At 40.5% G+C, this 21,985-nt stretch overlaps 1 protein-coding gene across 1 annotated transcript in view; it reads right to left on the bottom strand.

Moving 5' to 3' along the window:
• LOC139407879 (thyrotropin receptor-like) overlaps positions 1-21,985 on the bottom strand; it is a 63,772-nt gene that overhangs the window by 21,265 nt on the left and 20,522 nt on the right. The window contains exons 4-8 of the mRNA XM_071151751.1: positions 7,039-7,113; positions 6,752-6,826; positions 6,434-6,511; positions 5,877-5,945; positions 3,083-3,160 (exon numbers count right to left, since the gene is read on the bottom strand). Of these exons, the coding sequence (XP_071007852.1) occupies positions 3,083-3,160; positions 5,877-5,945; positions 6,434-6,511; positions 6,752-6,826; positions 7,039-7,113 (375 nt within the window). The remainder of the gene's footprint in view (positions 1-3,082; positions 3,161-5,876; positions 5,946-6,433; positions 6,512-6,751; positions 6,827-7,038; positions 7,114-21,985) is intronic.

A 21,985-nucleotide genomic window follows, 5' to 3' on the forward strand; every position in this document is an offset into this window, starting at 1 on the left:
CACCCATGACCAGCTCTGAAACCAGATTGCATAGCAGAGAAAGGCATGGTAGGATAGATATAGGTCTGTAGCAGTTTGGGTCAAGAGTGTCACCCCCTTTGAAGAGGGGGATGACCGCAGCTGCTTTCCAATCTTTGGGAATCTCAGACGACACGAAAGAGAGGTTGAACAGGCTAGTAATAGGGGTGGCAACAATTTTGGCAGATCATTTTAGAAAGAAAGGGTCCAGATTGTCTAGCCCGGCTGAATTGTAGGGGTCCAGATTTTGCAGCTCATTCAGAACATCAGCTGAGCAGATTTGGGAGAAGGAGAAATGGGGAAGGCTTGGGCGAGTTGTTGTGGGGGGTGCAGTGCAGTTGACCGGGGTAGGAGTAGCCAGGTGGAAAGCATGGCCAGCCGTAGAAAAATGCTTATTGAAATTCTCAATTATGGTGGATTTATCAGTGGTGACAGTGTTTCCTATCTTCAGTGCAGTGGGCAGCTGGGAGGAGGTGTTCTTATTCTCCATGGACTTTACAGTGTCCCAGAACTTTTTTGAGTTAGTGTTGCAGGAAGCAAATTTCTGCTTGAAAAAGCTAGCCTTGGCTTTTCTAACTGCCTGTGTATAATGGTTTCTAGCTTCCCTGAACAGCTGCATATCACAGGGGCTGTTTGATGCTAATGCAGAACGCCATAGGATGTTTTTGTGTTGGTTAAGGGCAGTCAGGTCTGGGGAGAACCAATCTGTTCCTGGTTCTAAATTTCTTGAATGGGGCATGTTTATTTAAGATGGTTAGGAAGGCATTTAAAAAAAATATCCAGGCATCCTCTACTAACGGGATGAGATCAATATCCTTCCAGGATACCCCGGCCAGGTCGATTAGAAAGGCCTGCTCGCTGAAGTGTTTCAGGGAGGGCAAGTTGGTTAGGATGATATCTATGAGGGTGCCCGTGTTTAAGGCTTTGGGGAGGTACCTGGTAGGTTCATTGATAATTTGTGTGAGGTTGAGGGCATCAAGTTTAGATTGTAGGATGGCTGGGGTGTTAAGCATGTTCCAGGTTAGGTCGCCTAGCAGCACAAGCTCTGAAGATAGATGGGGGGCAATCAGTTCACATATGGTGTCCAGAGCACAGCCGGGGGCAGAGGGTGGTCTATAGCAGGCGGCAACGGTGAGAGACTTGTTTTTAGAGAGGTGGATTTTTAAAAGTAGAAGTTCAAATTGTTTGGGTACAGACCTGGATAGTAGGACAGAACTCTGCAGGCTATCTTTTCAGTAGATTGCAACACCTCCCCCTTTGGCAGTTCTATCTTGTCTGAAAATGTTGTAGTTTGGAATTAAAATGTCTGAATTTTTGGTGGTCTTCCTAAGCCAGGATTCAGACACAGCTAGAACATCCGGGTTGGCAGAGTGTGCTAAAGCAGTAAATAGAACAAACTTAGGGAGGAGACTTCTAATGTTAACATGCATGAAACCAAGGCTATTACGGTTACAGAAGTCGTCAAAAGAGAGCGCCTGGGGAATAGGAGTGGAGCTAGGCACTGCAGGGCCTGGATTCACCTCTACATCGCCAGAGGAACAGAGTAGGAGTAGAATAAGGGTGCGGCTAAAAGCAATAAGAGTTGGTCGTTTAGAACGTCTGGAACAGAGAGTAAAAGGAGGTTTCTGTGGGCGATAAAATAGCATCAAGGTATAATGTACAGACAAAGGTAAGGTAGGATGTGAATACAGTGGAGGTAAACCTAGGTATTGAGTGATGAATAGAGAGATTTTGTCTCTAGAAACATCATTGAAACCAGGAGATGTCATTGCATGTGTGGGTGGTGGAACTAATAGGTTGGATAAGGTATAATGAGCAGGACTAGAGGCTCTACAGTGAAATAAGCCAATAAACACTAACCAGAACAGCAATGGACAAGGCATATTGACATTAAGGAGAGGCATGCTCAGTCGAGTGATCAAAAGGGTCCAGTGAGTGGAGAGGTTGGTTGGGGGTCACGGCGATTTAGACAGCTAAATCGGTAGCAAGCTAGCATAGGAGCAAGCTAGCATAGAATGGAGGTCTGTTATTAGCCAACTCTTGCGTTCCGTCAGTAGATTAGTGGGTTTCCGTGTGGTAGAGGGGATTAATCCAAATCACACAACAACAACAAAAATAAAAACAATAGATATAGTTATAGAGGCCCAAGAAGAAAAATAAATAAATAAATAAATAAAAATAAAATAAAATAAAAATTGTCCGATTGTCTATTCAGATAGCAGCCGATAAGATAGCCAACGGCTAGCAGGCCGCAGATGGGCGCCCAGGCAACGTTGCGCCGGAGGAGCCAGCCGGACAATTCCCTCGGGTAGACAACGTCGGCAGTCCAACTGTGAAGGCCCGGTGGGGCTTCGCGTAGGCAGCAAAACGGGTCCGGATAGGTGACTGCAGCCCAGGAGTGATTGATGGAACTCTTCAGCTGTCTAGCTCCGGAACAATTGATGTTAGCTCCGGAATCGACGGAAGCCGATAGTCACACGGATAGCAGCTAACTAGCTGTGAGATCCAGGCATGGATGTCCAGAGCCAGCGGCCGAAATCCGGTATGTTCTGTTCCGAGCCGCGCTGCGCTGCACCGCGCCGTACAAAACTGGCGATAGATTCTCGAGCCAAAGGACAGCCGATGACCACAAATCGTGGTTAGCTGAGTACTAACGATTAGCCAGTAAATAAGCTAACTAGCTTCTGAACCAGCTTCAGAGTAGCTTCTGGACCAGCTTCTGGCTAGCTCCCGGCTAGCTTCTGGCTAATTTCTGGCTAGCCTCTCGGAGGATCTGAGGTAAATAATACTTTTTTATATAAATATAAATTGGTGAAGCGGATTGCAGGAGAGTGTTCTGAAGATGAGTTTTTGGAAAATTAAAAATGTATGTGAAAAAAAAAGTTGTAAATATATCTATGTATTTATATACACGACAGGACGAGGACAAAAATACGTCTGAACTGCTATGCCATCTTGGGATGTCCAGATGTCCATAATGGTTAAATAAAGTAAGGGGACATCCCTGGTTAAATAAAAAGGAATGGGATTTCCTCGGTTAAATAAAGGACTAATTCATACTCACAGAAGAATTGGGCCACTGACAGTGCCAGAAAACATATTTTCATCCATCCTGGTCAGACGCCTGTTTCTATGGAGGTACCTGGAGAGAGAACACACACACATGGGCACGCACGCACAAGCAGACACGCGCAAGAATATAACCGACACTCTTCAATCACTGTAATCATCCTGATAGCTCAAAAACACCTAATATTTTCACCGCTTTCTAAAGCAACACTGACTTCGGATGGATCAGATCTTATCCTGAGTGTTGTTTTAAATTAGCCATCGGAGAAGATACTTCAGAAACATACTGTAGAATCCCTACATGATAATAAACGTGTGGGGGGAGTGTTTGTCTTGGTATAACAGGGATCAAACACACACTCCAGGATCATTTCTCTCTCTGAGCGCACTCCTGCCAACACAAACAGCAGTGTGGTAAGACTAAAGTGACTGCCCATTGGTTTAATTACAACTCCATAAGGACCAGCTAGGGTTGACTTGGGGTAAATGGAGGGATAGAGGGATGAGAGGGTCAGAGACATATTAATGTTTCATATCCTGACTGGAAAGGGGACAGAGAGGTGACCAAAAGGAAGAGGGGAGTTGAAATTGTGACAGAAAGCAGTGCTTGGTTTAATCCCCATTTCAGTACTTTGTGATTTCCACACTTAATGAGAAGTGCTCTCTATATAAAACAAGGTATTATTAAAACTTCATTCAATGCAAATCCAGGTCAGTCCCCAGTAAAATGAAATCTACATGTAAAAATGAGACCCTATATAGTGTTTTCTCCCTTGGTAAAATAGTAGTCTGAGTATCAGCCTCTTCAGCTAACATTACACTCCTTAGCTAGGCAAGTTGTTGTATTTTCAGGCTTAAAACTAAGACAATCTGTGGTTGGAATTGTAGTATGTATTTAGTTTGGGAATGTAACCTTAAACTAGCGACTTTTGTCATACTGGTTTCCTCTGGACTAACAAAAACTGGTTGCTTAGCAACTGGATACCAACAGTGTTCTGTGGAGAGAGAAAATTGTGAGAGTTCCAATATTTGGAGGATAGCTGTGAGGGTGATCAAATCAGGATCCACTGTTCTCCTCGAGCTCATTAATGATAGACTGTTAATATTTGAAGATGGCAGAAAGGCCAGTATCTTTGGCAAAGGAGTACATGGAGTGGATTATCTAAAGCACAGGTGTCAAACTTATTCCACAGAAGGCCAAGTGTCTGTGGGTGTCTCCTCCCTTGTACTTGGTTGATGAATTAAGTTCCCTAATTAATAATTGAAACTAAAAAACTAAAACCTGCAGACACTAGGCCCTCCGTGGAATGCGTTTGACGCCCCTGTTCTAAAGAGACTGGTACCCAGGCTAGGGAAATAGAGGTCATTTGATGATTTGATGCGGACTTCCTGAAATCACCTTCCTAAAATATCCTATTTATCCCATGAGAACTAGAGCTTCCTAATCAAGGCTGGGAATAATCTCACTCTAAACACGTCTGAGAGAACTAGTTCAGATGTAGCCGTGATCTGAGAGAACTAGTTCAGATGTAGCCGTGATCTGAGAGAACTAGTTCAGGTGTAGCCGTGATCTGAGAGAACTAGTTCAGGTGTAGCCGTGATCTGAGAGAACTAGTTCAGATGTAGCCGTGATCTGAGAGAACTAGTTCAGGTGTAGCCGTGATCTGAGAGAACTAGTTCAGGTGTAGCCGTGATCTGAGAGAACTAGTTCAGGTGTAGCCGTGATCTGAGAGAACTAGTTCAGATGTAGCCGTGATCTGAGAGAACTAGTTCAGGTGTGGCCGTGATCTGAGAGAACTAGTTCAGATGTAGCTGTGATCTGAGAGAACTAGTTCAGATGTAGCCGTGATCTGAGAGAACTAGTTCAGGTGTGGCCGTGATCTAAGAGAACTAGTTCAGATGTAGCTGTGATCTGAGAGAACTAGTTCAGATGTGGCCGTGATCTGAGAGAACTAGTTCAGATGTGGCAATGATCCTACTACTTGTGTAGGGTAATAGTGTAATTTTGAGTAAGGAAATATACATGCCAGAAATAACAAATTGTTTACTCATGTCAAAATATTAAATAACATAATTTTGTTATACAGAGATAACAAAACTTGCCGAAAAGCTGCTGTGTTGTTTAATAAGGTACAAATAACCTGGTCAAAAATCCAGACCTACAGGGAAGGTTCCCAACGCTCCCATGTAGGGAAATAGAGCCTGCGAGAAGAGCCCTGTGTCTTCAGGATATTCGATGTGGGAGAGTGGGATGTCCAAATAGGCTACACATTAGCTATATATGTCTGGAAAACATTTTATCACAGGTAAGACATTGAACTTGTTTAGTAGAGTCCGTTAGTAACTCCACTCACTACTTCTATAGTCCATTTGTTTGCGTTGTTGGTCTTGGCTAGCTTAATGTTCTGGTTGGTAGCTAGCTAGCCCTCATTTATTCACCTGGCTGCTAGCACGTTATAAAAAAGGGGCATGAGGGAAGCCCTACAATATTATGTTTTTCTAAGTAGTGAGAAAACTCTGGAGCATCTTTAGACATGTTGTACTTTTATTAAATTAAGTTTTGTAATTGACTAAAACAAGCAGACATCAAGAAAACTGCATGGTCAAGTATTTGCTGTGAGCCAATGGGTAACCTAGGTAACAACAGGTTGTTTTCCCCACAGGCAGGCAGGGCCGCAACGTTCTATCTACTACTGACTGGGACTATTCTATTCCATATTGTATATTCTATTCTATTCCATTCTATTCTATTCTATTCTACTGTTTTAATGATAAGCTAAATGACTTACACAGCATCTAGTTTGGTCCCGTTGAAAGCATGATGTTGGATGTCTGTGAAGCCATTACTGTACAGCATCCTGTAAGAGAACAACATTAGAAAACATTCATAAAGGTGAATTTTTAACTGACGTAATCACTGGGTAATTGACTTATTAGGCACTAACCCACTGACTAACTTTCAATCTGTTTCTGGTTGTACAAGTCACATTAAAATCAGTAATATCAGTGATACAGTAGGTGGTGAACAACATGCGTACTTTTGTGCTGAGGGATTTGCCTGTATATGCAATTTAGTGACCAAAATCACCACAACATTTTCAATATTATTTTCTCCCCTTCAAAACCGAACTACTTAGCTGTAGGAGCTTGTTGTCTCCTGTATCTCTTTTCCAATGTGACCAATGTGCTCATAGCTTTGACATCTAATGTAATGGTAGTTTCTCTCCGGAAACCCTCTCTGGGCTGGCCACAGCACACTCTGAGACTGCAAGTGAGGGTAATGTAATGGCCTATCCCTTATAGTGACAGCACCAGTGAAACACTAGAACCAGGGCTGTGTACTCACACTGTCAGCACTTGGTTGGTAATACCGCGGAATGAGTTGGCTGGGACCTCAGAGATATAAGGATGATCAGTGATCTCACTGTCAGGAGAAACAAGAGGAAATATAGAAAACCTCGTCAGAGTGGGAAATAGCTACGTACATCTCCTGGCACTATAGTAACCACTGACACAAGACTAACTAAGGCATATTGGGTTGAAAAACCTCCCTACTACTGAAGAAAGGAGGTTTTGAGTGTGGGATTTTATATATAGAATACTATGGTCGGTGGATTGTAATATATTTGTAAGACCTGAGTGACAAATAACAAAAAGTTCTTACAGTATGAAGTTCATGTCATCTGAGTGAATGTTGGTGAGATCAGGGAAGATGGTGAGGCCAGTATTGAAAATACCCCTAGAAGGAACCAAAAAAAAAAAAGACTTAAATAAATATAATTGATCAATTATGGGTCCTTTGTCCAAGCCAAATATTTGGAGACAAGTCTCATCTCTTGCATCTTGTGTTAAAGTAGCATTATCAGTGGTTAGGAGGACTCACAATAGAGTTTTCAATGCTGTCAGAATGATGCTTTTAATACATTGTATATGATGTCTAAAGGTGCTCACAGGTATTTCAGGTTTGGAAGTTTTTTAAATGCTTCTGGATCTATGTATGACAGACTCCTCGCATTCCGGATCTCTCTGAAATGGAAAAAACAACATGCTTAACCTTTTACTGCAGTGGGCTGAATCAGGGTCACACAGAGTGTTTCTTGGTCGTCTAAAACGAATCTACTGTGAAACAAAAGTATACACCTCACACACATGGTTATGGGCTTTAAAAAAAGAAGACACCTGTACCATGTCAGATATAGAGTTAAAATGTATTCAATTTGAATTTTGCATCCCAATATTACACTTTATATACATCACAGAAGACTGAAAAATATAAAAAACATTTGTCACCAGGTTTTCAGCGTAAAATAAATAAATGTTCATTAATTATGAAAACTATTAATGAATCAAATGTTATTGGGCACATACACATATTTAGCAGATGTTATTGGGCACATACACATATTTAGCAGATGTTATTAGTCACATACACATATTTAGCAGATGTTATTGCGTGTGTAGCGAAATGCTTGTAATATTCCACCCATGAGGCCACCAGATCATTTGACTGCAGGAAAGGGATAGCTACACACACACTTGTAAGTGAACGACAAGATAAACGTAATGTTTTCCAATGTGAGATGTATTTCTGTGTATTTTAGGATTACAGAGATACTTTGGGATTCTGGCAAAGAGTCAGATGAACTTGTGGATACCATTTTTATGTCCATGTGTCCAGTAAGAAATAAGTTAGAGGTAGTTGCGCTAAAGCTAGCAAGATACTCATAGACGTCTAGCCATTGCGCAAATGCTAGTTAGCATTGGCTCTCAAAACTACCTCTAATTTCCTTCATACTGGACACAGAGACATGAAATGGTTTCCACAAGTTCATCTGACTCTGGGGAAGTAGATGGAATCCTGAAGTATCCCTTTAAGTGCTAATACATTCTTTGCATTGCTCAGTAATTTAGCATACCTTTGCATCACAGAACATACTGTATATCACATACATCGAGGTGATACAAGGGTTTGATTAATTTCCAACAGTCCATCACAACTTCCCTTCATGTTGTCTAAAGGTCAGGACCGTGCTTTAAGTTCACGCGCACGCACACACCCTAACCCAGGGATACCGATTACATCCGTGTGGCTTAAACCTGCTGAGTGCTGACAGAACAGGGAAAGGTACATGTCTGTCTGTGGGAAAGACCAGGAGTAAAATCTTCCAAATCTCCACATACATCTAACTCCAGAAGTCAAGGTTCAATTAATGTCTCCTTACTGTGGTTAACTCTTGTGCACCAGAGAGGGCCAGGAGAGGGGCTCTCCTCTTTGCTTGTCTAACCCATGCGGTGTGGAGGAACACTGGGGACTAACGTGCTATCCTGGCCCTCCTTCACACACCTGGATAACCACACAGTACCCTGGCCAACGTGCTCTGACCACTGGGAGCCCTCTGTCTGACCCAGTGTGTGTGCAATGTGCAGTGAACCACCGCCCACTCACCACACTCAACCTGCTCCCCCCTGATTTCAGCCCCAAGGTTTGCATGCCTTTGTTCAATTAAACATTTCCTTCCACCCTTCCAGCCCATCCCATCCTCTACACTACTCTCTCCAACCTCCTCCACCCTACCTCTCCCCAGCCCCTTGGTCCCCCCCAGCCCCCAGCCCCTTGCCCTCAACCCTACCTCTCCCCTGAACCCTACCTCTCCACCCAATCCCTCCACCCTACCTCTCCCCCTCCTCTTGGTCCCCCGACCCCTAACAGTTGCCACCCTTTACTGGCCACAAGAAGCTGACAGGAAGCCCAACATTAATTTGTTTCTGATCCCTGGAGGAAACGGAGAGATGCCATTATTATGTGGTGTGGTACAACCACTGGACCAATCAGCTGTAGATCCAATTCAAATAACTGGCTAGGGGCTCAATATTCTCAGGAGTGGAAGGTGTGTCAGAGCTGGAGATTTGTGGAAGACTAAATCCGTGACAGGGATTGGCCACAAAGAGAGCCTATCACAGAGGGGACAGACAATCACATCTCTAGGAGCCCATAAGCTCTCTCCAGCTTTCCTCTGGGACTTTATGAGATGCAAATATGGACAGGAAACACAAATATAGACTTTTAGCCTGCCCTCTCCCTTAACATGTTATTATCGCTGTCTGATTAGACCCAGACCTAGCAATGATGGATGGGAGACAGATACTGTATATATATATATATATATATATATATATATATATATATATATATATATATATATATATATATATATATATATATATATATATATATATATATATATATATATATATATATATACACATATATATACATATATATACACATATATATACATATATGTATATATATATACGTATATATATACATATATACACATATACACATATATATATATATATATATACACATATATATACATATATATATACACATATATATATACATATATATATACATATATATATACATATATATATATATATATATATATATATATATATATATATAGCAGATGTCATCTCAAAAGCCACTTAGCTAATATGCTTCTCTAGAGTGACATGGGATGGCAGAGTGACAATCTTCAGACCTTATGAAATGTTGTTGTCAACCACAAACTGGTTATGGAAACGATGTTGGGTAACAGAAAGTCTGTTGAGGATGCACTGTAATAAAATATTTTTAAAAAAATGAGTTGTTTCACCTAAATATTATTTAGTATTGGTATTTTATTAGGATCCCCATTAGCTGCAGCAAAAGCAGCAGCTACTCTTCCTGGGGTCCACACAAAACATGACATAATACAGAACATTAATAGACAAGAACAGCTAAAGGACTGAACTACATCAACTAAAATGTTGCTGTTTTTTTTTTTTTTTACAAAAAGGGGACACAGCCTACATCAATTCCAATACATTCACAAACTATCTAGGTCAAATAGGGGAGAGGTGTTGAAACCAGGTTTGCTGTTCATTTGAGCAATATGAGATGGAACAGTTCCATGCAATAATGGTTCTATATAATACTGTACGCTTTCTTGAATTTCTTCTGGATTTGGGGACTGTGAAAAGACCCCTGGTGACATGTCTGGTGGGGTAAATGTGTCTGTCAGAGCTTTGTGTAAGTTGAGTATGCAAACTTTTTGGGATTTTCAACACATTCATGTTTCTTATAAAAATAAATGATGCAGCCGGTCTCTTCTCAACTCCAAGCCAAGAGAGTCGGTCTCTTCTCAACTCCAAGCCAAGAGAGTCGGTCTCTTCTCAACTCCAAGCCAAGAGAGTCGGTCTCTTCTCAACTCCAAGCCAAGAGAGTCGGTCTCTTCTCAACTCCAAGCCAAGAGAGTCGGTCTCTTCTCAACTCCAAGCCAAGAGAGCCGGTCTCTTCTCAACTCCAAGCCAAGAGAGTCGGTCTCTTCTCAACTCCAAGCCAAGAGAGTCGGTCTCTTCTCAACTCCAAGCCAAGAGAGTCGGTCTCTTCTCAACTCCAAGCCAAGAGAGTCGGACGCTTCTCAACTCCAAGCCAAGAGAGTCGGTCTCTTCTCAACTCCAAGCCAAGAGAGTCGGTCTCTTCTCAACTCCAAGCCAAGAGAGTCGGTCTCTTCTCAACTCCAAGCCAAGAGAGTCGGTCTCTTCTCAACTCCAAGCCAAGAGAGCCGGTCTCTTCTCAACTCCAAGCCAAGAGAGTCGGTCTCTTCTCAACTCCAAGCCAAGAGAGTCGGTCTCTTCTCAACTCCAAGCCAAGAGAGTCGGTCTCTTCTCAACTCCAAGCCAAGAGAGTCGGACGCTTCTCAACTCCAAGCCAAGAGAGTCGGTCTCTTCTCAACTCCAAGCCAAGAGAGTCGGTCTCTTCTCAACTCCAAGCCAAGAGAGTCGGTCTCTTCTCAACTCCAAGCCAAGAGAGCCGGTCTCTTCTCAACTCCAAGCCAAGAGAGCCGGTCTCTTCTCAACTCCAAGCCAAGAGAGCCGGTCTCTTCTCAACTCCAAGCGTAGAGAGCCGGTCTCTTCTCAACTCCAAGCCAAGAGAGTCGGTCTCTTCTCAACTCCAAGCCAAGAGAGTCAGTCTCTTCTCAACTCCAAGTCAAGAGAGACTGGCTGCATAGTATTTATATCAGCCCTCTGATTACAAATTTAGAGCAAGACGTGCTGCTCTGTTCTGGGAGAGCTACATCTTAACTAGATCTTTCCTTGCAGCACTCGACCACACGACTGGACAATAATCAAGATAAGACTAAGCTAGAGCCTGCTTTTTGGAATGTGGTGTCAAAAAGGCAGAGAAGCTCTTTTTTTAAAGACAGACCTCTCCCCATCTTTACATCCATTAAATCTCTTTTTTTTTACCATTACAGTTTACAATCTAAGGTAACACCAAGTAATTTAGTCTCTTCAACTTGTTCAACAGCCACACCATTCCTTACCAGATTCAGCTGAGGTCTAGAATTTAAGGAATGATTTGTACCAAATGCAATGCTCTTAGTTTTAGAGATTTTTAGGACCCGTTTATTAATGGCCACCCATTCCAAAATAGACAGCAACTATTTGTAAAGGGTTTCAGTGACTTCATTAGCTGCGGTTGCTGACGTATATATGGTTGAATCTTCAGAATACTAGAACACACATGCTTTGTTTAATGCCAGAGGCAGGTCATTGGTAAAAAATATAAAAGAGTAGAGGGCCTACAGAGCTGCCCTGCGGTACACCACACTTGTTTAACATGAGAAGCTTCCATTAAAGAAAACTATTTGAGTTCTATTAGATAGGTAGCTCTGAATCCACAATATGGCAAAGGCTTAATATCAAATTGTTAATTTGTTTACAGAGAAATAGCATTGTATTTGCTCAAACACAATTATTTCCAACTGTTTTCTATGAGCTGGCAGCAAGCTTATAGGCCTGTTGTTAGAACCAGTAAAGGCGGCTTTATCTCTCTTGGGTAGCGGAATAACTTTGGCTTCCCTCCAGGCCTGAGGACAAATACTTTCCTCTAGGCTCAGATGAAAGATATGACATATAGGAGTGGCTATAGTGTCAGCTCCCATCCTCAGTAGCTTTCTATCTAAGTTGTCTGTCATGCTGGTATGAAGGGATCGGGCGACAGGTGCAGGAATGTGTAATAGGGGTTTTTATTTTCCCAAATGACAACGTTCCATGTAATGGCACGAGGACAAAGACCAAACACAATACAAAACACAGGGTTGAAACCCAAACAAAAGAGCGAGGAGTACCTCGAATAAATAACTCTAGCGCACAATGATTATCACACGGGATGAGACCCGTAATCTTCTGTGCACTCCACAGTGGCACGAAAGCCAAAACACAGCACAGGTACTCACACGACCAACGGACAATGTAACAATAACCGACAGCCCAATGGTGAAACAAAGGGCACATTTATACAAATACAATCAGTGGGAATGGGGACCAGGTGTGCGCATGTTCCGGAGGGATCCGTGACATTGTCAATGCCAGGAAGTTTGAAGTAACTGGTTCCACATCCTTTTCTTTTTTTACTCAACTTTTCGGTCAGTGAATAAAATAATATAAAAATAAATAAAATAACAAACATGTGTTGGCTCAAACTTGTTTTTGCTCAATTTGTATGATATGTTCATTCAACTAGAAATTATTATTTGGGCATTTTACACCCCCCCCCAAATGGCTGTGGAACTAGTTAAACACACACTGCTTTTAACATACATATTAGACACACATTGACATTGTGCATGTTCATTTATACAGTAATTAGTATTCAACATGTCCTCACCTGGGATTTGAACCCACAACCTCTTGGCTCACAGCGTTGTGATCTTCCTGCTATGCCACCATGTCAGTCTCAATAACTGATTTCAGCCGTATTGCTACACTTTGCATTTTGAAATAAATTTGTTAAAAGTAGTCAAGAAAAACTCTTTCATTTATCAAGGAGTAACATTAAAGCAGAGTAATATTTCCTGCCAACTTTTGACAATTATACAGAAAAACCTAAAATTGCTTAAATAAATAAACAAAAGCAAAGATGTGAGAATTGTCAGATGAACTGATAACTAACACAGACATGGTGGCAGGAAGATCACAACGACATCAATAAAGATGAACTGATAACTAACACAGACATGGTGGCAGGAAGATCACAACGACATCAATAAAGATGAACTGATAACTAACACAGACATGGTGGCAGGAAGATCACAACGACATCAATAAAGATGAACTGATAACTAACACAGACATGGTGGCATGGCAGGAAGATCACAACGACATCAATAAAGATGAACTGATCACTAACACAGACATGGTGGCATGGCAGGAAGATCACAACGACATCAATAAAGATGAACTGATAACTAACACAGACATGGTGGCAGGAAGATCACAACGACATCAATAAAGATGAACTGATCACTAACACAGACATGGTGGCAGGAAGATCACAACGACATCAATAAAGATGAACTGATAACTAACACAGACATGGTGGCAGGAAGATCACAACGACATCAATAAAGATGAACTGATAACTAACACAGACATGGTGGCAGGAAGATCACAACGACATCAATAAAGATGAACTGATAACTAACACAGACATGGTGGCAGGAAGATCACAACGACATCAATAAAGATGAACTGATAACTAACACAGACATGGTGGCAGGAAGATCACAACGACATCAATAAAGATGAACTGATCACTAACACAGACATGGTGGCAGGAAGATCACAACGACATCAATAAAGATGAACTGATCACTAACACAGACATGGTGGCAGGAAGATCACAACGACATCAATAAAGATGAACTGATAACTAACACAGACATGGTGGCAGGAAGATCACAACGACATCAATAAAGATGAACTGATAACTAACACAGACATGGTGGCAGGAAGATCACAACGACATCAATAAAGATGAACTGATAACTAACACAGACATGGTGGCAGGAAGATCACAACGACATCAATAAAGATGAACTGATAACTAACACAGACATGGTGGCAGGAAGATCACAACGACATCAATAAAGATGAACTGATAACTAACACAGACATGGTGGCAGGAAGATCACAACGACATCAATAAAGATGAACTGATAACTAACACAGACATGGTGGCAGGAAGATCACAACGACATCAATAAAGATGAACTGATAACTAACACAGACATGGTGGCAGGAAGATCACAACGACATCAATAAAGATGAACTGATAACTAACACAGACATGGTGGCAGGAAGATCACAACGACATCAATAAAGATGAACTGATAACTAACACAGACATGGTGGCAGGAAGATCACAACGACATCAATAAAGATGAACTGATAACTAACACAGACATGGTGGCAGGAAGATCACAACGACATCAATAAAGATGAACTGATAACTAACACAGACATGGTGGCAGGAAGATCACAACGACATCAATAAAGATGAACTGATAACTAACACAGACATGGTGGCATGGCAGGAAGATCACAACGACATCAATAAAGATGAACTGATAACTAACACAGACATGGTGGCAGGAAGATCACAACGACATCAATAAAGATGAACTGATAACTAACACAGACATGGTGGCAGGAAGATCACAACGACATCAATAAAGATGAACTGATCACTAACACAGACATGGTGGCAGGAAGATCACAACGACATTTATAAAGATGAACTGATAACTAACACAGACATGGTGGCAGGAAGATCACAACGACATCAATAAAGATGAACTGATAACTAACACAGACATGGTGGCAGGAAGATCACAACGACATTTATAAAGATGAACTGATCACTAACACAGACATGGTGGCAGGAAGATCACAACGACATCAATAAAGATGAACTGACAACTAACACAGACATGGTGGCAGGAAGATCACAACGGATGAACTGATAACTAACACAGACATGGTGGCAGGAAGATCACAACGACATCAATAAAGATGAACTGATAACTAACACAGACATGGTGGCAGGAAGATCACAACGACATCAATAAAGATGAACTGATCACTAACACAGACATGGTGGCAGGAAGATCACAACGACATCAATAAAGATGAACTGATAACTAACACAGACATGGTGGCAGGAAGATCACAACGACATCAATAAAGATGAACTGATCACTAACACAGACATGGTGGCAGGAAGATCACAACGACATCAATAAAGATGAACTGATAACTAACACAGACATGGTGGCAGGAAGATCACAACGACATCAATAAAGATGAACTGATAACTAACACAGACATGGTGGCAGGAAGATCACAACGACATCAATAAAGATGAACTGATAACTAACACAGACATGGTGGCAGGAAGATCACAACGACATCAATAAAGATGAACTGATCACTAACACAGACATGGTGGCAGGAATCACAACGACATCAATAAAGATGAACTGATAACTAACACAGACATGGTGGCATGGCAGGAAGATCACAACGACATCAATAAAGATGAACTGATAACTAACACAGACATCAATAAAGATGAACTGATAACTAACACAGACATGGTGGCAGGAAGATCACAACGACATCAATAAAGATGAACTGATAACTAACACAGACATGGTGGCAGGAAGATCACAACGACATCAATAAAGATGAACTGATAACTAACACAGACATGGTGGCATGGTGGCAGGAAGATCACAACGACATCAATAAAGATGAACTGATAACTAACACAGACATGGTGGCAGGAAGATCACAACGACATCAATAAAGATGAACTGATAACTAACACAGACATGGTGGCATGGCAGGAAGATCACAACGACATCAATAAAGATGAACTGATAACTAACACAGACATGGTGGCAGGAAGATCACAACATCAATAAAGATGAACTGATAACTAACACAGACATGGTGGCAAAAGATCACAACGACATCAATAAAGATGAACTGATAACTAACACAGACATGGTGGCAGGAAGATCACAACGACATCAACACAGACATGGTGGCAAAGATGACATCTAAAGATGAACTGATAACTAACACAGACATGGTGGCAGGAAGATCACAACGACATCAATAAAGATGAACTGATAACTAACACAGACATGGTGGCAGGAAGATCACAACGACATCAATAAAGATGAACTGATAACTAACACAGACATGGTGGCAGGAAGATCACAACGACATCAATAAAGATGAACTGATAACTAACACAGACATGGTGGCATGGCAGGAAGATCACAACGACATCAATAAAGATGAACTGATAACTAACACAGACATGGTGGCAGGAAGATCACAACGACATCAATAAAGATGAACTGATAACTAACACAGACATGGTGGCAGGAAGATCACAACGACATCAATAAAGATGAACTGATAACTAACACAGACATGGTGGCAGGAAGATCACAACGACATCAATAAAGATGAACTGATAACTAACACAGACATGGTGGCAGGAAGATCACAACGACATCAATAAAGATGAACTGATAACTAACACAGACATGGTGGCAGGAAGATCACAACGACATCAATAAAGATGAACTGATAACTAACACAGACATGGTGGCAGGAAGATCACAACGACATCAATAAAGATGAACTGATAACTAACACAGACATGGTGGCATGGTGGCAGGAAGATCACAACGACATCAATAAAGATGAACTGATAACTAACACAGACATGGTGGCAGGAAGATCACAACGACATCAATAAAGATGAACTGATAACTAACACAGACATGGTGGCAGGAAGATCACAACGACATCAATAAAGATGAACTGATAACTAACACAGACATGGTGGCAGGAAGATCACAACGACATCAATAAAGATGAACTGATAACTAACACAGACATGGTGGCAGGAAGATCACAACGACATCAATAAAGATGAACTGATAACTAACACAGACATGGTGGCAGGAAGATCACAACGACATCAATAAAGATGAACTGATAACTAACACAGACATGGTGGCAGGAAGATCACAACGACATCAATAAAGATGAACTGATAACTAACACAGACATGGTGGCAGGAAGATCACAACGACATCAATAAAGATGAACTGATAACTAACACAGACATGGTGGCAGGAAGATCACAACGACATCAATAAAGATGAACTGATAACTAACACAGACATGGTGGCAGGAAGATCACAACGACATCAATAAAGATGAACTGATAACTAACACAGACATGGTGGCAGGAAGATCACAACGACATCAATAAAGATGAACTGATAACTAACACAGACATGGTGGCAGGAAGATCACAACGACATCAATAAAGATGAACTGATAACTAACACAGACATGGTGGCAGGAAGATCACAACGACATCAATAAAGATGAACTGATAACTAACACAGACATGGTGGCAGGAAGATCACAACGACATCAATAAAGATGAACTGATAACTAACACAGACATGGTGGCATGGCAGGAAGATCACAACGACATCAATAAAGATGAACTGATAACTAACACAGACATGGTGGCAGGAAGATCACAACGACATCAATAAAGATGAACTGATAACTAACACAGACATGGTGGCAGGAAGATCACAACGACATCAATAAAGATGAACTGATAACTAACACAGACATGGTGGCATAGCAGGAAGATCACAACGACATCAATAAAGATGAACTGATAACTAACACAGACATGGGGCATGGCAGGAAGATCACAACGACATCAATAAAGATGAACTGATAACTAACACAGACATGGTGGCATGGCAGGAAGATCACAACGACATCAATAAAGATGAACTGATAACTAACACAGACATGGTGGCAGGAAGATCACAACGACATCAATAAAGATGAACTGATAACTAACACAGACATGGTGGCATAGCAGGAAGATCACAACGACATCAATAAAGATGAACTGATAACTAACACAGACATGGTGGCATGGCAGGAAGATCACAACGACATCAATAAAGATGAACTGATAACTAACACAGACATGGTGGCATAGCAGGAAGATCACAACGACATCAATAAAGATGAACTGATAACTAACACAGACATGGTGGCATAGCAGGAAGATCACAACGACATCAATAAAGATGAACTGATAACTAACACAGACATGGTGGCATGGCAGGAAGATCACAACGACATCAATAAAGATGAACTGATAACTAACACAGACATGGTGGCATGGCAGGAAGATCACAACGACATCAATAAAGATGAACTGATAACTAACACAGACATGGTGGCATGGCAGGAAGATCACAACGACATCAATAAAGAGGTTGTGGGTACAAATAATAATAATAATAATAATAATAAACTGATAACTAACACAGACATGGTGGCATGGCAGGAAGATCACAACGACATCAATAAAGATGAACTGATCACTAACACAGACATGGTGGCATGGCAGGAAGATCACAACGACATCAATAAAGATGAACTGATAACTAACACAGACATGGTGGCATAGCAGGAAGATCACAACGACATCAATAAAGATGAACTGATAACTAACACAGACATGGTGGCATGGCATACATAAAAGATGAACTGATAACTAACACAGACATGGTGGCATAGCAGGAAGATCACAACGACATCAATAAAGAGGTTGTGGGTACTAATAATAATAATAATAATAATAATAAACTGATAACTAACACAGACATGGTGGCATAGCAGGAAGATCAGAACGACATCAATAAAGAGGTTGTGGGTACAAATAATAATAATAATAATAATAATAAACTGATAACTAACACAGACATGGTGGCATGGCAGGAAGATCACAACGACATCAATAAAGATGAACTGATAACTAACACAGACATGGTGGCATGGCAGGAAGATCACAACGACATCAATAAAGAGGTTGTGGGTACTAATAATAATAATAATAATAATAATAAACTGATAACTAACACAGACATGGTGGCATGGCAGGAAGATCACAACGACATCAATAAAGAGGTTGTGGGTACTAATAATAATAATAATAATAATAATAAACTGATAACTAACACAGACATGGTGGCATGGCAGGAAGATCACAACGACATCAATAAAGAGGTTGTGGGTACTAATAATAATAATAATAATAATAATAAACTGATAACTAACACAGACATGGTGGCATAGCAGGAAGATCACAACGACATCAATAAAGAGGTTGTGGGTACAAATAATAATAATAATAATAATAATAAACTGATAACTAACACAGACATGGTGGCATAGCAGGAAGATCAGAACGACATCAATAAAGAGGTTGTGGGTACTAATAATAATAATAATAATAATAATAAACTGATAACTAACACAGACATGGTGGCATGGCAGGAAGATCACAACGACATCAATAAAGATGAACTGATAACTAACACAGACATGGTGGCATGGCAGGAAGATCACAACGACATCAATAAAGAGGTTGTGGGTACTAATAATAATAATAATAATAATAATAAACTGATAACTAACACAGACATGGTGGCATGGCAGGAAGATCACAACGACATCAATAAAGAGGTTGTGGGTACTAATAATAATAATAATAATAATAATAAACTGATAACTAACACAGACATGGTGGCATGGCAGGAAGATCACAACGACATCAATAAAGAGGTTGTGGGTACAAATAATAATAATAATAATAATAATAAACTGATAACTAACACAGACATGGTGGCATGGCAGGAAGATCACAACGACATCAATAAAGAGGTTGTGGGTACAAATAATAATAATAATAATAATAATAAACTGATAACTAACACAGACATGGTGGCATAGCAGGAAGATCAGAACGACATCAATAAAGAGGTTGTGGGTACTAATAATAATAATAATAATAATAATAAACTGATAACTAACACAGACATGGTGGCATGGCAGGAAGATCACAACGACATCAATAAAGATGAACTGATAACTAACACAGACATGGTGGCATGGCAGGAAGATCACAACGACATCAATAAAGAGGTTGTGGGTACAAATAATAATAATAATAATAATAATAATAAACTGATAACTAACACAGACATGGTGGCATGGCAGGAAGATCACAACGACATCAATAAAGAGGTTGTGGGTACTAATAATAATAATAATAATAATAATAAACTGATAACTAACACAGACATGGTGGCATGGCAGGAAGATCACAACGACATCAATAAAGATGAACTGATAACTAACACAGACATGGTGGCATGGCAGGAAGATCACAACGACATCAATAAAGAGGTTGTGGGTACAAATAATAATAATAATAATAATAATAAACTGATAACTAACACAGACATGGTGGCATAGCAGGAAGATCACAACGACATCAATAAAGAGGTTGACATGGTGGCACAAAAATAATAATAATAATAATAATAAACTGATAACTAACACAGACATGGTGGCAGGAAGATCACAACGACATCAATAAAGATGAACTGATAACTAACACAGACATGGTGGCAGGAAGATCACAACGACATCAATAAAGAGGTTGACATGGTGGCAGGAAGATACTAATAATAATGAATAATAATAATAATAAACTGATAACTAACACAGACATGGTGGCAGGAAGATCACAACGACATCAATAAAGATGAACTGATAACTAACACAGACATGGTGGCAATAAACTGATAACTAACACAGACATGGTGGCATAGCAGGAAGATCAGAACTGATATCTAACACAGACATGGTGGCAGGAAGATCATAATACATCAATAAAGATGAACTGATAACTAACACAGACATGGTGGCAGGAAGATCAGAACGACATCAATAAAGATGAACTGATGGGTAACACAGACATGGTGGCAATAATAATAATAATAATAGATAAACTGATAACTAACACAGACATGGTGGCATGGAAGATCACAACGACATCAATAAAGATGAACTGATAACTAACACAGACATGGTGGCATGGCAGGAAGATCACAACGACATCAATAAAGATGAACTGATAACTAACACAGACATGGTGGCAGGAAGATCACAACGACATCAATAAAGATGAACTGATCACTAACACAGACATGGTGGCATGGCAAGATCACAACGACATCAATAAAGATGAACTGATAACTAACACAGACATGGTGGCAGGAAGATCACAACGAACGACATCAATAAAGATGAACTGATCACTAACACAGACATGGTGGCAGGAAGATCACAACGACATCAATAAAGATGAACTGATAACTAACACAGACATGGTGGCAGGAAGATCACAACGACATCAATAAAGATGAACTGATAACTAACACAGACATGGTGGCAGGAAGATCACAACGACATCAATAAAGATGAACTGATAACTAACACAGACATGGTGGCAGGAAGATCACAACGACATCAATAAAGATGAACTGATAACTAACACAGACATGGTGGCAGGAAGATCAGCACGACATCAATAAAGATGAACTGATAACTAACACAGACATGGTGGCAGGAAGATCAGCACGACATCAATAAAGATGAACTGATAACTAACACAGACATGGTGGCAGGAAGATCACAACGACATCAATAAAGATGAACTGATAACTAACACAGACATGGTGGCATGGCAGGAAGATCACAACGACATCAATAAAGATGAACTGATAACTAACACAGACATGGTGGCAGGAAGATCACAACGACATCAATAAAGATGAACTGATAACTAACACAGACATGGTGGCATGGCAGGAAGATCACAACGACATCAATAAAGATGAACTGATAACTAACACAGACATGGTGGCAGGAAGATCACAACGACATCAATAAAGATGAACTGATAACTAACACAGACATGGTGGCAGGAAGATCACAACGACATCAATAAAGATGAACTGATAACTAACACAGACATGGTGGCAGGAAGATCACAACGACATCAATAAAGATGAACTGATAA

Source organism: Oncorhynchus clarkii, chromosome 4 (assembly GCF_045791955.1).
Source record: "Oncorhynchus clarkii lewisi isolate Uvic-CL-2024 chromosome 4, UVic_Ocla_1.0, whole genome shotgun sequence".
Classification (NCBI taxonomy): domain Eukaryota; kingdom Metazoa; phylum Chordata; class Actinopteri; order Salmoniformes; family Salmonidae; genus Oncorhynchus; species Oncorhynchus clarkii.